We start from the raw sequence: 12,719 nt of genomic DNA, 5'->3' as shown, positions 1-12,719 counted from the left end.
ACTGTAAATGCCTTCATAAAAAATGGGCAAAGACAACAGGCATATCCAAAAAAATCCCTGCAAAAGATCTATACACACTTGAATCCTATTTTAAAAAGTGTAAATTAAAACAAGCACAATTTTTCACTTATGAAACTGGCTAAAAAAATGTTAATGGATTCATATTACACTGTTGATGAGCTTCACACAGTGCATTTCAGAGTATTAATTGGCACAACCTTTTTGGAGAACAATTTGGCAGCTCAAATTAAGAGTCCTAAAATTCCCTTTAATTCAGCAATGCATCATAAAAAAAATAACGAAACGTTCAGAACAAGGAGGTTCACCACAGCATTGTTTTTATATAAAGTGACAGAAAGAAGAGAAATTCCCAACAACAAAAAACAGTAAATAAATTATGGCCTATCGCTACCCCTTTCCCAAATTTTTACATTGAAATCCTAACCAAATGTAGTGTGACTACATTTGGAAACAGGGCTTTTAGGAAGTAATTAAGGTTAAATGAGGTCATATCGGTGGGGCCCTAGTCAGATGGTACCCAAGGACTTATAGAAAGAGAAAGATCTCTCTACCCTTCCACAATTCGAGGACACAGCAAGAAAGTGACCATCTGCAAAGCAGAAGGAAAATCCTCATCAGGAACCAAACTGGCCACCTTGACTTTGGACTCTGCCCAAAATTTTTGTTGTTTAAACCACCCAGTCCCTGGTATGTGTTATGGAAACTGGAGGAGTCTCACCTACCAAACTACATTAAGCCATCCTTTTTTTCTAAATGCCATAAACAATAACGACCTAGGAAACATGTAAGAGAACAAAGGTAGTCAGAGACATACGGAATGATTTTGTCTTTTGTGTGTAGGTTACTTTTTTTTTTTTGATGGTTTAAAAGAGAACATGTATATATGTGCATATGTGTTCTTCCATATAAACAAACACAGGTCTTTTCATTAAAGTATTAGTAATTGTTACTGCAAAGTGGTGAGATCTAGGTGATTTGGTTTTGTCACTTTTGTTGAATGTATATCAAATTATCTATAAAATTAAACATGTACTACATTCAGAGACAAAAGACTGCTTAAAAATCTCTCAAAAAAAATCTTTCAAAAAGAGTATTTTGGTTGAGTTCTTTGAAACATCAAATTTCCTACCACTACTTTCTTAAACTCAGTTATATAAATCGTATTTTAGTTTGATGACAACACTAACCATCAGGGTGACTGACTGAAAGTAAAATTAATGAAACCTCAAGTACTGTCAATTACAGCGTAACATCCAACCACAAATTCATAAAGTGGAATATCTAGCAAGCAGAATACAAAAGCTACAATTTATGAAATGTTAGATAATATGTTACACTGCATAAAATTCTCAAGATTAGAACCATCCTTAGCCAATTACTACTTGACTACAATAGAAGAGTCATTCAGCAAACAAAATTACAATCTTAGAAATTACCAAAAATCTCACCTACCTAGTTAGAATACTAAAGCAGATAAAGAAGTCATTTGTCCAGAAATAGCATCATGAACACAAATATACTAACTAGCCTCTGTGTCTTTCAGTAAGAAGTTGTGGATAAGAAACAAATCAATTTAAAAAAACAAATTCAGCCTAACAATTTCATCATAAAGTTAGGTATAGAGCTCTATAGTGGAGCCTAAAACACTTAGCAGAGATAATCAGACTAATTACTGGCTCATTTAAGCCAAGAACTGATTTTCAAAGATGCATAAAACAACATTAATTCTGTCACCAACCTAGCCACATTTACCTGGATGTTTACAATAGTTCCAAATTTGCTGAAATGTTCATTGAGCTTGGTAATGTTGTTCAATTCCTGAGGGATTTTCTTGACTTCTAATTTGGTGTTTGTATACTGATTCTTTCTCAAAAATCCTGGTTTACTCTGACTGTTATTTCCTTGCCTGAAAAGAATATTAATAGATATTGATTAATTCTCCCACCTTATGCCTAGACATGAGACAAATCAACAAATAATTTTTTACATGTATTAAAATGTCATCTGTAAGACATTCTTATATTCTTTAGAAATTACTATTTAATTTTCACATCATCCTTGTTACATGGGAACAGAACAAGTAGAAAGACTGAATGGCAAAATACTGCAAAATGAAAGAGGCCCAAATGAGACTAAAAATCATATGTTAGGGGGGCCCAGTTGGCTCAGTCAGTTAGGCATCTGCAATCAGTCAGGTCATGATCCCAGAGTTCTGTGATCAAACCCAGCATCAGGCTCCCTGTCAGCAAGGAGTCTCCTTCTCCTCTGCCTCTCACCCCATTTGTGCTCTTTCTCTCTCACACTCTCTCAAATAAATAGAACCTTGAAAAAAAAAATCATATGCTAAAAAGATCCACTACAACTACCAAGGAGTCTAACTTTAAAGGAAAGAACATCACTGTTTTTATGGTGTGTTCTTCAACTTATGCAAAAGTACGTAATTTTTTCTTCTTTTCTATTCATTTCCAGTGTCTTGATAATTCTTAATATTGGGCTAGGCCTATGTATAATAAATATAAATTACTAATATCTACTATTGATACTGTTCACTCTTCCATTTTTAAGATGTTTTAATGATGCTTCTGGGAACCCTAACTTTCAGACACATAGTTTGAAAATCACTGATTAATAACAACTCTTAATTTTACAAATTTACTAATGCACACAAAAATAACAGAAACACCAATCAGATGTTACTAAGCAGCAAATTATCTTACTTTCCCAGCCAAGGTTTCTTTGTGAGTGGCCCTTCCAAACCACTTATAGCTCTCTTCCGGCTATCTGGTTCAAGAACTACTCTGGTTATGTTGCTATTAATTGAAACAGGAACTGGCGGTTCAGTCTGGATGACAATGTTAGCAGCTGTTGAAAACAAAAATTAACATTACTAACAATGTAGTATTTGGGGAATTTCAAATGATTAAAATATTTAACCTAAAAGCTAAAAAAGCACAGCAAATAGCACCCAACTCCCATTTCCTTTACTGAAATGCTTAATAGCAAGAAAAAATATCAATTGCCTTTTTCTCCTTTCTTAAAAATACAATACCCAAATTTAAGAAGTCATAGGCAACTGCAATGTAATAACTGATTCATGCAAGGATCATCAATTGATGGGGGAAAAAAAAAACCCGACAAAAGACTATCAGAGAACAAGATATTTACATGGCGCCAAAGTAACACTCCACAAATAATTACATTACAATGGAGAGATCTAACAATTATCATCTCAGACAAGCAATCAAACTTAGCTCCATAAATAAAATGAAATTATTTAGATTCTGATGTTATTCAACAAAAAGTCCACCCGGGCAGGATATTCTCATGGAATTATGATTTTCTTATGTGTAGCAAAGATACTGTGTTTTTATAGGTCATCTTATTCTTGGATGTAAAATAAAGGCTCTAAGGTGCACAATCTCTACAAATACTTGCAAGTAGTTCAAGAAAAAAATGAGAAGGGAAGAAGGATGAGAAGAATGTGCACTCACACCCAAAGGCAACCAAACATTAACAAATGGTGAACCTAAGTGAAGGTATTCAGTTTACTGTACTTCTTTTGACTTTTTGGTAGGTTTAAAATTTTTCAAACTCATAAGTTGGGGGGAAAATCCAAAGAAAATACTATAAATTCGTATATTTTTTTCACAATAGTTAAAACTAAAATACTTAAAGAAACTGACCTTACAATGGCCTGTGTGTGGGAAGAGGTGTGTTGAATAAAAAAGTAACACCAATCTATGCTTGATATACTCTGAATATTCTCCTTAACTTTAGTGATTCCACCAAAAGTAAAACTAGCAGCAGAGAATAACATGTAGGGTTAGATGATAGGGTAGGGATGATGGTTGGAGGTATGTCACTGTATGACAGGAAAATTGTGAAGCAAGTTCACTCATTTAACATATATTTCTTCAGCAGCTGCTACAGCTCCAACAATTCTATTAGACCTTAAGGGTAAATTAGTGAATAAAGTAACTATGATCTTTGCCCTGTTAATGGCCTTTATTTTCAGAAGGCTAACGGAGGAGACAGCAATTATGATGGCATAAAGCATTCTAGAATTTGCCATGTCATTTCATCTTCCCTACAACAATTTTTACCTCCTAACATTGCCTAGTGCTTTTCTTTACTGAAGGGCTTTATAAGAAAAGGAGAGAGATACATAGCTAGAGCTTCAATGACTTGCCAACGTGACAAATCAAGCCTACTGTACAAAACCACATGATTTCTACCTGAATAAGATTATCCATGAACTGTATATGAATACACAGAAAGTCCAGACTAGTGGCAAAGGGAAAACATAAATTTCTGAGAATATGATCTTCCCATTAACTTCAAGTAATCTGGTAATAATTTATGCATTATAGCACAGAAGATAATAGCATATTGTTCAGATTCTAAATCTATGCCTAGGTTCAAATTGCAGTTCTGCCATTAATAATTATATGATCTTGGGCAAGGTCTTTAACTTCTCTTTAACCCTTAATGTGTTTATCTGTGAGAAGAGAATAAAAATAGTACCACTTTTAAGGAGCTATAAGAAAGGAATACAAGATATAATAATACATGTAAAAGCATTTGGTTTCATCTCATCACAAAACTGTTAATATGTGTGATTAATATTTGTTATTACTACTATCAATGGTAACAATGATATTAATGGCTGTAAAGAAAAGTTAATAAAAGCAAGATAGGAAGAAAGGTAAGAACAAGAAAATGGTCACCACAGAATGAAATCAAAAAAATATTGTCAGGACGACCCATGGCCAGTCAACCAAATTAAAACTAAGTATTACAAATCCCAGGCACCTGGGTGGTTTAGTCAGTTAAGCATCTTCCTTTGGCTCAGGTCATGATCCCAGGGTCCAGGAATCAACCCTGAGTGCCAAGTATCCCTGCTCAGTGGGAGCCTGCTCTTCCCTCTCCTCCCCACTTGTGCTCTTTCTCTCAAATAAATAAAATCTTTTTTAAAATATTAGAAGTCAAACTGTAGTAAGAAAGAAGAACTGGTATGTCATCAAACTTTCTAACCCACCACTTTTGAGGGGAGGAGTATAGGAGGACATCAACCCATATTAAAGGTAAATGCTGGGGCACCTGGGTGGCTCAGTGGTTGAGCATCTGCTTTTGGCTCAGGTCATGATCTCGGGATCCTGGGATGGAGTCCCACTATAGGCTCCTCATAGAAACCCTGCTTCTCCCTCTGCCTATGTCTCTGCCTCCCTTTCTCTGCCTTTCATGAATAAAATACTTAAAAAAATAAAAAATAAAGGTAAATGCTTGCATTTTAGTCTTTAAAGGTTTGTGACTATGCTTTGTAAAGGTCCTAACATGACTGTAATCATAAATACTAAAAAAGATCAAATGATAATTTTATTCCAGTTTTTCAGAGTCTCAGTTATTAGTGTGAAGCACAGCACTTACGATACAAAGTAAGCCCTTAAGTGATCAGTTCTTTCAGGGCCAGGGACCATGTCATTTCATCTTTCTTTACCTAATACCTAATACAGTACCGAGTAAACAGCTAAAAGAGCCTAAAGGTCTAACAAAAATAGCAACTAAAAAATATAAGTATTGTTTCTTATTTTAAAATAAATATATTCTAATTATAGCTTTAAAATAAAATTTGGAGATACAGTTTATTTAAACACATTTATTTGAGATGATTATATGGCATTATTCAAAAAGATAATGTGTAAGTAATTTTGGTCTTAGTGAGGTCTAAACTGCTAAACTGAACTCCTGTGTAACAACAGCATCAAAGTATGAGGGAGTCTCACCTCTTGGATTTGCATCCATATCTCCAGATGTTAGGCCAATCAGGTTAGGGCGCTGTGTCTGTGTTCTTGAAAAGAACTGTCTGTACTGAGATCTACCAGAACTGGTAATACTAGGAGCTTCTGGATTATAACCATCTGGTTCATATGTATCTGGGGAGAAACAAAACAGCAAAACACACAGCAAGTCAGAGAGAAGTTAAGTAATTTCTCATATATGAAACAAACAATTGCAAAAAATTAATTTTTTCTTTAACAAATATATCAACCTACACATACATATCTAATTTACAGTATATAGATATACCTGTTAGAAGTGAAAGAAATGAAAATGCTCCTGTCCCAAAACACAGATATACACATCAATTCTTCATTACAGAAATATTTCCAGATTCATTTACCTAGCCATTTTCATCCTCTATATTAATCACCTAATCCAAACGTCAATAAATATTTTTAAAAGAAACATGCACATACACTAATACTACACAGAAAGGACTGATTGAGTTTCCTCAGTTATCATGTCTCATCAATTTCCAGTACTCTTTTAATTAGGGGGAAAATCTATCTACTAATTTGGTTATCTACACTTTAAAATGGAGATATAACAGCTGGTTTCATACAAAAAATATTTCAAATGTTTTATTTCAAATGGCTAAATAAGATAAATTTTATATTTCTAAACATAATCATGATCTTACTACCAACCACCTCATCAATGCTGCTTTTATCACGTTTCCTTTGTTTTCTCTAAAACTAAATACTTTTTAAAACTCTAATGCTAAATAACTATTTTGTTAGTGTTGAAGAAATTCTGAGTGTTCATCTCTAAATGGTATATATCCTCTTCATCCTATATAAAATGAAAGAACAGTTAAAATTAAATGAAGACACCAGTTTTTGCCACTGTGATTTAGAAGTCCTTGTATCTTTTTTTTCTTAGGGAAAAATTTTCTATGGCATTCATATTAAATTTCAGCTACAAGGTTAGGGACATTCAGATCCTTATTAATGGCCAATCAGTTCTATGATTCAAAGTATTAAGATCAGCAAATTATTATTAAAAAATTTTTCAGTTACCAGTTGGTAGTCTTGACAGATTTCCTATAATTAAATCTCCTATAGCTGCAGAAAGTTTTAAAGAAGTTGTATAATCAAATGACCTTGTTCTATAATTCCTGAGAAAACACAGAACCCCTAGGAACTTAAAAGTCCTTTAGTCAATTATGATGAACTCATATCTAAAGGCAAAGTAAGAAATGTTAAAAACCTCCTGAGATACCCACGAAGCACTTCAAATAGGTTATCAACATGTACATGTAGGTAGGAGGGAAGAGTTTTCAAGAAATCGCTACATTATACACAGCCAGTCCATACATGTTCATCCATTATCAGCAAGAAATCAGATGTTTTTGTTTTGTTTAAAAAAAAAATTAACCAAAAAATAAAAATAAATAAAAATAAAAAATTAACCTAGTTTTTCTTGAAATGTATAAATGATTAGAAAACATTCAAGTAGATACTCTCCTGCTATTTACTGGATTAGAAATTAGTTCAAAGAACTAACACAACTTTTGTTCCTAAGAAACTCAAAGTCAATATAGAGGACACCAGAGATGACAGACACACAGGAGGCCTCATCATCTAGCAACCACAAGGGACAAATCAAAGAAGCAGGGAAACAGAAAAGAAAACTAAGAGGGAATTAATGGGAATTTGTGACAGCAGATCAAGATGCCAGTCACCACTTAGGCTGGCAAGCTGTGGTACAAAAGATCAGAGAGGTGGATGGCCATTTGTAGCAAAGCTTACCTGGGACCAGAGGGGTGGGGCTGGAGACTGAGGTATGGTACCCAATGGAGGTTCCCATGAGGTTTCGAGGTGGCACCAAACGAGCTGCCAACAGAGGAGGCGGTGTCCCCAACTGAAGTCGCTCAGATGCAGCAGCACCATGTTCACGAGAGTACATGGGCTGTCCTACAGAGGAAAGAATAGGAGGGCAGCTGGGAATGAGAGTCACAAGCTTCTCAGGTAATGATGTACTTCCTGAGACTTGAGCCGAGAACAGAGAAAGTACACCAATGGGAATGGCAGTCGAGAAAGGTATTACTGAGATTCTTTCTAACTCAAGAAACAGTCATACAACTGGTTAGGATGCACTGAAGTATAAAGAAAGAGTAAGAATTAGGTAGTATGACTGTATAATCTCAATCTTTCATAACCTTAAATGAATAACTATGTGCCAACTGTACCCAAAAGTGAACAGTCAACCATAATCACACTATCAGACAAAGGTACCCTGAGCTATTATCCATGTAGTCTTGTATCCAATAAAAATCACGTAGTTTTGAAGACTCACACCCATTAAAAACAAAACCTCTTCTTTTCAAACTCACATAATTTCAGGTTCACACAAAACATATGCTCATACCTGAGAGCAGAAAAAAGAATAAAGAAATAAAAAAAAAAAGGGAAACACCATAAGCATACCCTCACAGAGAATAAGAAATGTTCAAAAGAAAACAACTAAACGAGATTGAAAACTTGTTACTTGTTACCTACTTAGCAGATGGATAACAAGTACTGACAAAGAAAAAAAGGACAACACTACAGATATATAGATCAATCACGGTACATATGAAATTACTTCAAATATTAAAGAACCACTTTTTGAAAGAAAGAACATTTAGTGTTTACGTATATTAACACAAAAATGTCTGAAACAATGAAGTCAAATTTGGTAGAATAGGATTTAAAAAGAAGTATCAAGGAACAGGTTTTCTTCTTTTGTTGATCACTTAATAGTATCTGTTTTACCCCATGAGACCTATTTATAAGATTTACTCAATACTTTCTAAAGTCAGACATTCACTATGTGGCACAAGATAAAGTGAATTTAGAATTTTTTTTACACTCAATGAATGTCCTTAAAAGTTATACATTTCCAAAAGACTTTTTAAAATACACTTTAACAGAACAAGCCACAAAGCAACCACCTGATTTCATAGTAAGTGTAGAAGAGAAACAGATGTACTAAATTTTACTATCCTTCTCTTTCTATATATGAAGCAAAGAAGCAAGTGACAAATCATATTGTACAGCAGACTGCAAAACTGCACTTAGCACCAATTCTTTCAATATTTACATTAAAACAAGGCTCTTTTAATTATTATGTTACAAAAACAATCAAAATATCATCAACAACCTAAAAATAGTTGTAAGAATGACCTATTGCGCAGGATTTCTTGAATGAAGGAGTATGCTAAAGAGAAAAATGGAGAAGTGCATTCTCAGTCCATATGACTGGTTTAAGTTTTTAAGACTGCACTCAATGTACCCAGTATATTTAACTAATAATTGTCTCAAAGTGAATTGAAAAGCTAAAGGCTTATTTGCACAATGTCCTTTCAAAATGAATGACAAAGAACAGGCATTTAATTTCTGAAAGATGGCTGTTTATTCAAATGAAGCCGGATGTTCAACAACATGCACTGAGATCTCTAAATACTATTTAAAAACAAAAGCTTCTTTAGATAAAAGGCTGATACTAGGCCTGAGCAGAAAATTAAGATGAATCTGGTTGGTATACTTTCATATATAACCCTGTTCTTCCAGAAACTATAAAACACTAGGTGTGTCAAAAACAAAATAATCTGCAGGAGCCAACAAGAAGAGGCTCCCACGGTAAAAGACAAAACAGTGTGAACACCAAAAAGGATGTAATGGGGTGAAACAAATCAAACATGTTAAAAATCCATGAGTTCATAATGATCCCCTCTGGAAGATACCAGGAAAGAAGGCCATTATTCTGAAAACTGATAAATAAAAGGAAACAAGCATATATCCTGTCTTTCCCATAAAAACTGCATTTCAAGTTAACCAAATGGTTAACACTACAGTTTCACTTTGTGGAATGCCAGGCAAGAAACGTAGAAGAAATTACAGAATTAGGATATCACACTTTTTATAACCTGTAATGAAACAGCAAATCTAAGGAGTGATCACACATGGCTGCTGAAACCATTTTAAAAGTTGATAAGATCAAATGGACAAATCAGAATGAAAACACCTGTAGACACTGATCAATATTTATAACAAAGGAAAAAACTCGACATTATGTACATCATGAAATATTACAGTAAGTACATCAATAAAATATTCATGACAAAAAAAACCCCACACCAAAAGCGTGAATCTAAAGTCTCCAAATTTAGCCCCCAAATTACAGGAAATAGAGGACTGAAGAATGTATTAAATGACATAAGGAGATGCAATATGCCAAGTCCAGAATGTGAAAAACTTCTCTAGGAAAATAATGTTTCTTAAATAAATGTCAAAGAAAAAAAAAGTAGGGGAAATTATTACATATTTAAAGACTTAAGAAAGGTATCTCCTAAGTGTAATATATAACACATACATATTACGTTACATTATTGTTTGGATGCAGCTGTAAATGATCCAGCTGTAAAAGGACAACTATGATACAATTTGGAAATACGAACACTAAGTGGATATTTGACAATAGTAAATATAAATATTTTAGGAGTGTGATAAAGTATTTATTTAATCCTTATCTTTTAGAGATACATACTGAAGGTGTTATTGATGAAATGTTATAAATGGAGGTTGTTCTAAAATAATCAAGTCAGGGATGAGTTACAGCTGAAGCAAGGTTAACCATATATATGTCGAGGTGTGCTGAAGCCTGTGAGTACCTGGAGAGTCCTGAAGAATTTGCTTTCTTTTTGTGCATATTTGAAATTTTTCATAAGTTTTTCCTAAATCAAACAGGTTACAATAATGGTGAAGGTGAGCTGGTCACAATTTATATTCATTTGGTTTAGTTCTCATTGGCATAGTGACTAGAGAATTCCAAACTAGAACCATCCCAAGTTCATGCTCCTATTTTATGTGTCTCATACATCTTACATGTCTGACAGCAAAATTTTCACATTCTTAATGTTAACTCTACTCAGGGGAAGAGTCTTTATGCAACTGACATTTTAGCTACTCTTTGGAACTTCCTGATTTTGTCATTAAGAATATTCCCAGGATGGGTCGCCTGGGTGGCTCAGCAGGTAAGCGTCTGCTTTCGGCTCAGGGCATGATCCTGGAGTCCCCGGATCAAGTCCCACATCGGGTTCCCTGCATGGAGCCTGCTTCTCTCTCTGCCTATGTCTCTGCCTCTCTCTGTGTGTGTCTCTCATGAATAAATAAATAAAATCTCTTAAAAAAATATAAAAGAATATTCCCAGGAGAAAAATCTTAAGTTTTAAACTAAAAGTTCAAGTGGAAAACAAAAAAGCTACACCACCTTCCAATTATTAGCCGTATTTATCATGTATCTTCTGTATTAGAATCCAAGGTCCCTGGCATACAATTTGAAGTTCCAGGGCCTAAATGATGCCTGGTACATAGTAGGAACCCTAAATAGTCACTTAAAGAAAGGATGAAAGCTTATGTATTAAAAATATCCCAACGACAAGTATTTTGGAGGAAAATTTGTATGTTGAAATGGGCAATAAGATAATGAATTTAAGACAAACCAAAGTAAAACACAAGGCAGAAGAAACCCAGACAATATTCAATGACTCTACTGGATATCGATATACTTTTCTAGACATCAAAATCCATGATTCTGCATTAAGAAATGTTATATATTACACAAAATTAAATGAGGAATCTCAAGTTTAGTAGGAATAGAGTGTTTCAATAATTTTTCATAATTGATAACAGGAAATATATTTTCAGAAAGATAAAGATTATTTACATAAATACATTTGAAGACGAACAACTGTCTTCAACCTAAAAAATCAGTCTGTAGAATAAAGAATGCTATATTCTACTATCACTTTTTCACACTTAACTAGAGTGGACTTAACAATCATAAAATATTTCTACTATGTTTTCTTCAAAGAAACTTAAGGGAACTTAAGGGGATGAAAGGATATACTTGAAAATGGTACTGTGCAACAAAAAAATTATACAGTGAGTTGGTTAACTCAAATTTGGGTAAAATATTTTAAGTACTTCAGAGGAAACAGTTGATTTTAAAAGGTGTTACGATATTACTCTCTTTGCATACAATTCTACCTATTAAGTCCTTTTCAGAGTATCTGTGACATTTTTAATTCAAGAAACAACAAAATATCAGTTTTTTTTTTCTAAACTATATCCATTTGACATCACCTTTTAAATAGCATTACCAGGAGCCACATATATTCTACCCACTTATACAGTGAGGATAATTACTTTTCTTCTGTTAATATTCAATTGTCCTATTCCAAAACAAGTAACCACAGCCGAGAGAATGGTTTTATTTTCATCAGAATCAGTTCCTTTCTCAACTGTATTTCTGAGCCACTCTATTCATCTAGTTATAATAGCAAAAAATACACCGTACTTGTTTTTTTGTTTTTTTAAACACATTTCTTTTCCACTATTAGATTTTTAGCTTCTTAGAAGAATCATTTATTCTTCTGTATATTCCTAGTATCTAGCACTGAGCAGACCCCCGTTTTTACCTCTAAAATTCCAGATTTCGTTTTTCTCTGTATATTCCAGGTCTCTACTGACATAATTTTCACAACCAAATACCATCTGATATGCTATACTCCATTTTAAACATTTTCTATGTTATGAATTTTATTTTTTTAAAAGCTTTTATTTATGAGAGAGAGAGGCGGGGGGGGGGGGGGCCGCGGCGGGCAGAGACACAGGCAGAGGGAGAAGCAGACTCCATGCAGGGAGCCCGACATGGGACTTGATCCTGGTTCTCCAGGATCACACCCTGGGCTGAAGGCGGCGCTAAACCGCTGAGCCACCAGGGCTGCCCTATGTTATGAATTTTAAAGATAATTTTGACAATAAAATATCCACAATTTAAACTTTCCCAATTTAGGGCAGCCCGGGTGGCTC

General features: G+C 34.1%; 1 protein-coding gene across 2 annotated transcripts in view; it reads right to left on the bottom strand.

Annotated features, from left to right (window-relative positions):
* The window catches only part of RBM27 (RNA binding motif protein 27), a 71,616-nt gene that overhangs the window by 26,487 nt on the left and 32,410 nt on the right, over positions 1-12,719 (bottom strand). For both annotated transcript variants that reach the window (XM_041767002.1, XM_041767003.1), the window contains exons 9-12: positions 7,614-7,778; positions 5,805-5,954; positions 2,739-2,883; positions 1,774-1,927 (exon numbers count right to left, since the gene is read on the bottom strand). In XM_041767002.1, coding sequence (XP_041622936.1) covers positions 1,774-1,927; positions 2,739-2,883; positions 5,805-5,954; positions 7,614-7,778 — 614 coding nt within the window. The remainder of the gene's footprint in view (positions 1-1,773; positions 1,928-2,738; positions 2,884-5,804; positions 5,955-7,613; positions 7,779-12,719) is intronic.

The sequence above is a fragment of the Vulpes lagopus genome, chromosome 8 (genome assembly GCF_018345385.1).
Source record: "Vulpes lagopus strain Blue_001 chromosome 8, ASM1834538v1, whole genome shotgun sequence".
NCBI lineage: Eukaryota > Metazoa > Chordata > Mammalia > Carnivora > Canidae > Vulpes > Vulpes lagopus.
This window is presented reverse-complemented; position numbering and strand designations above follow the sequence as displayed.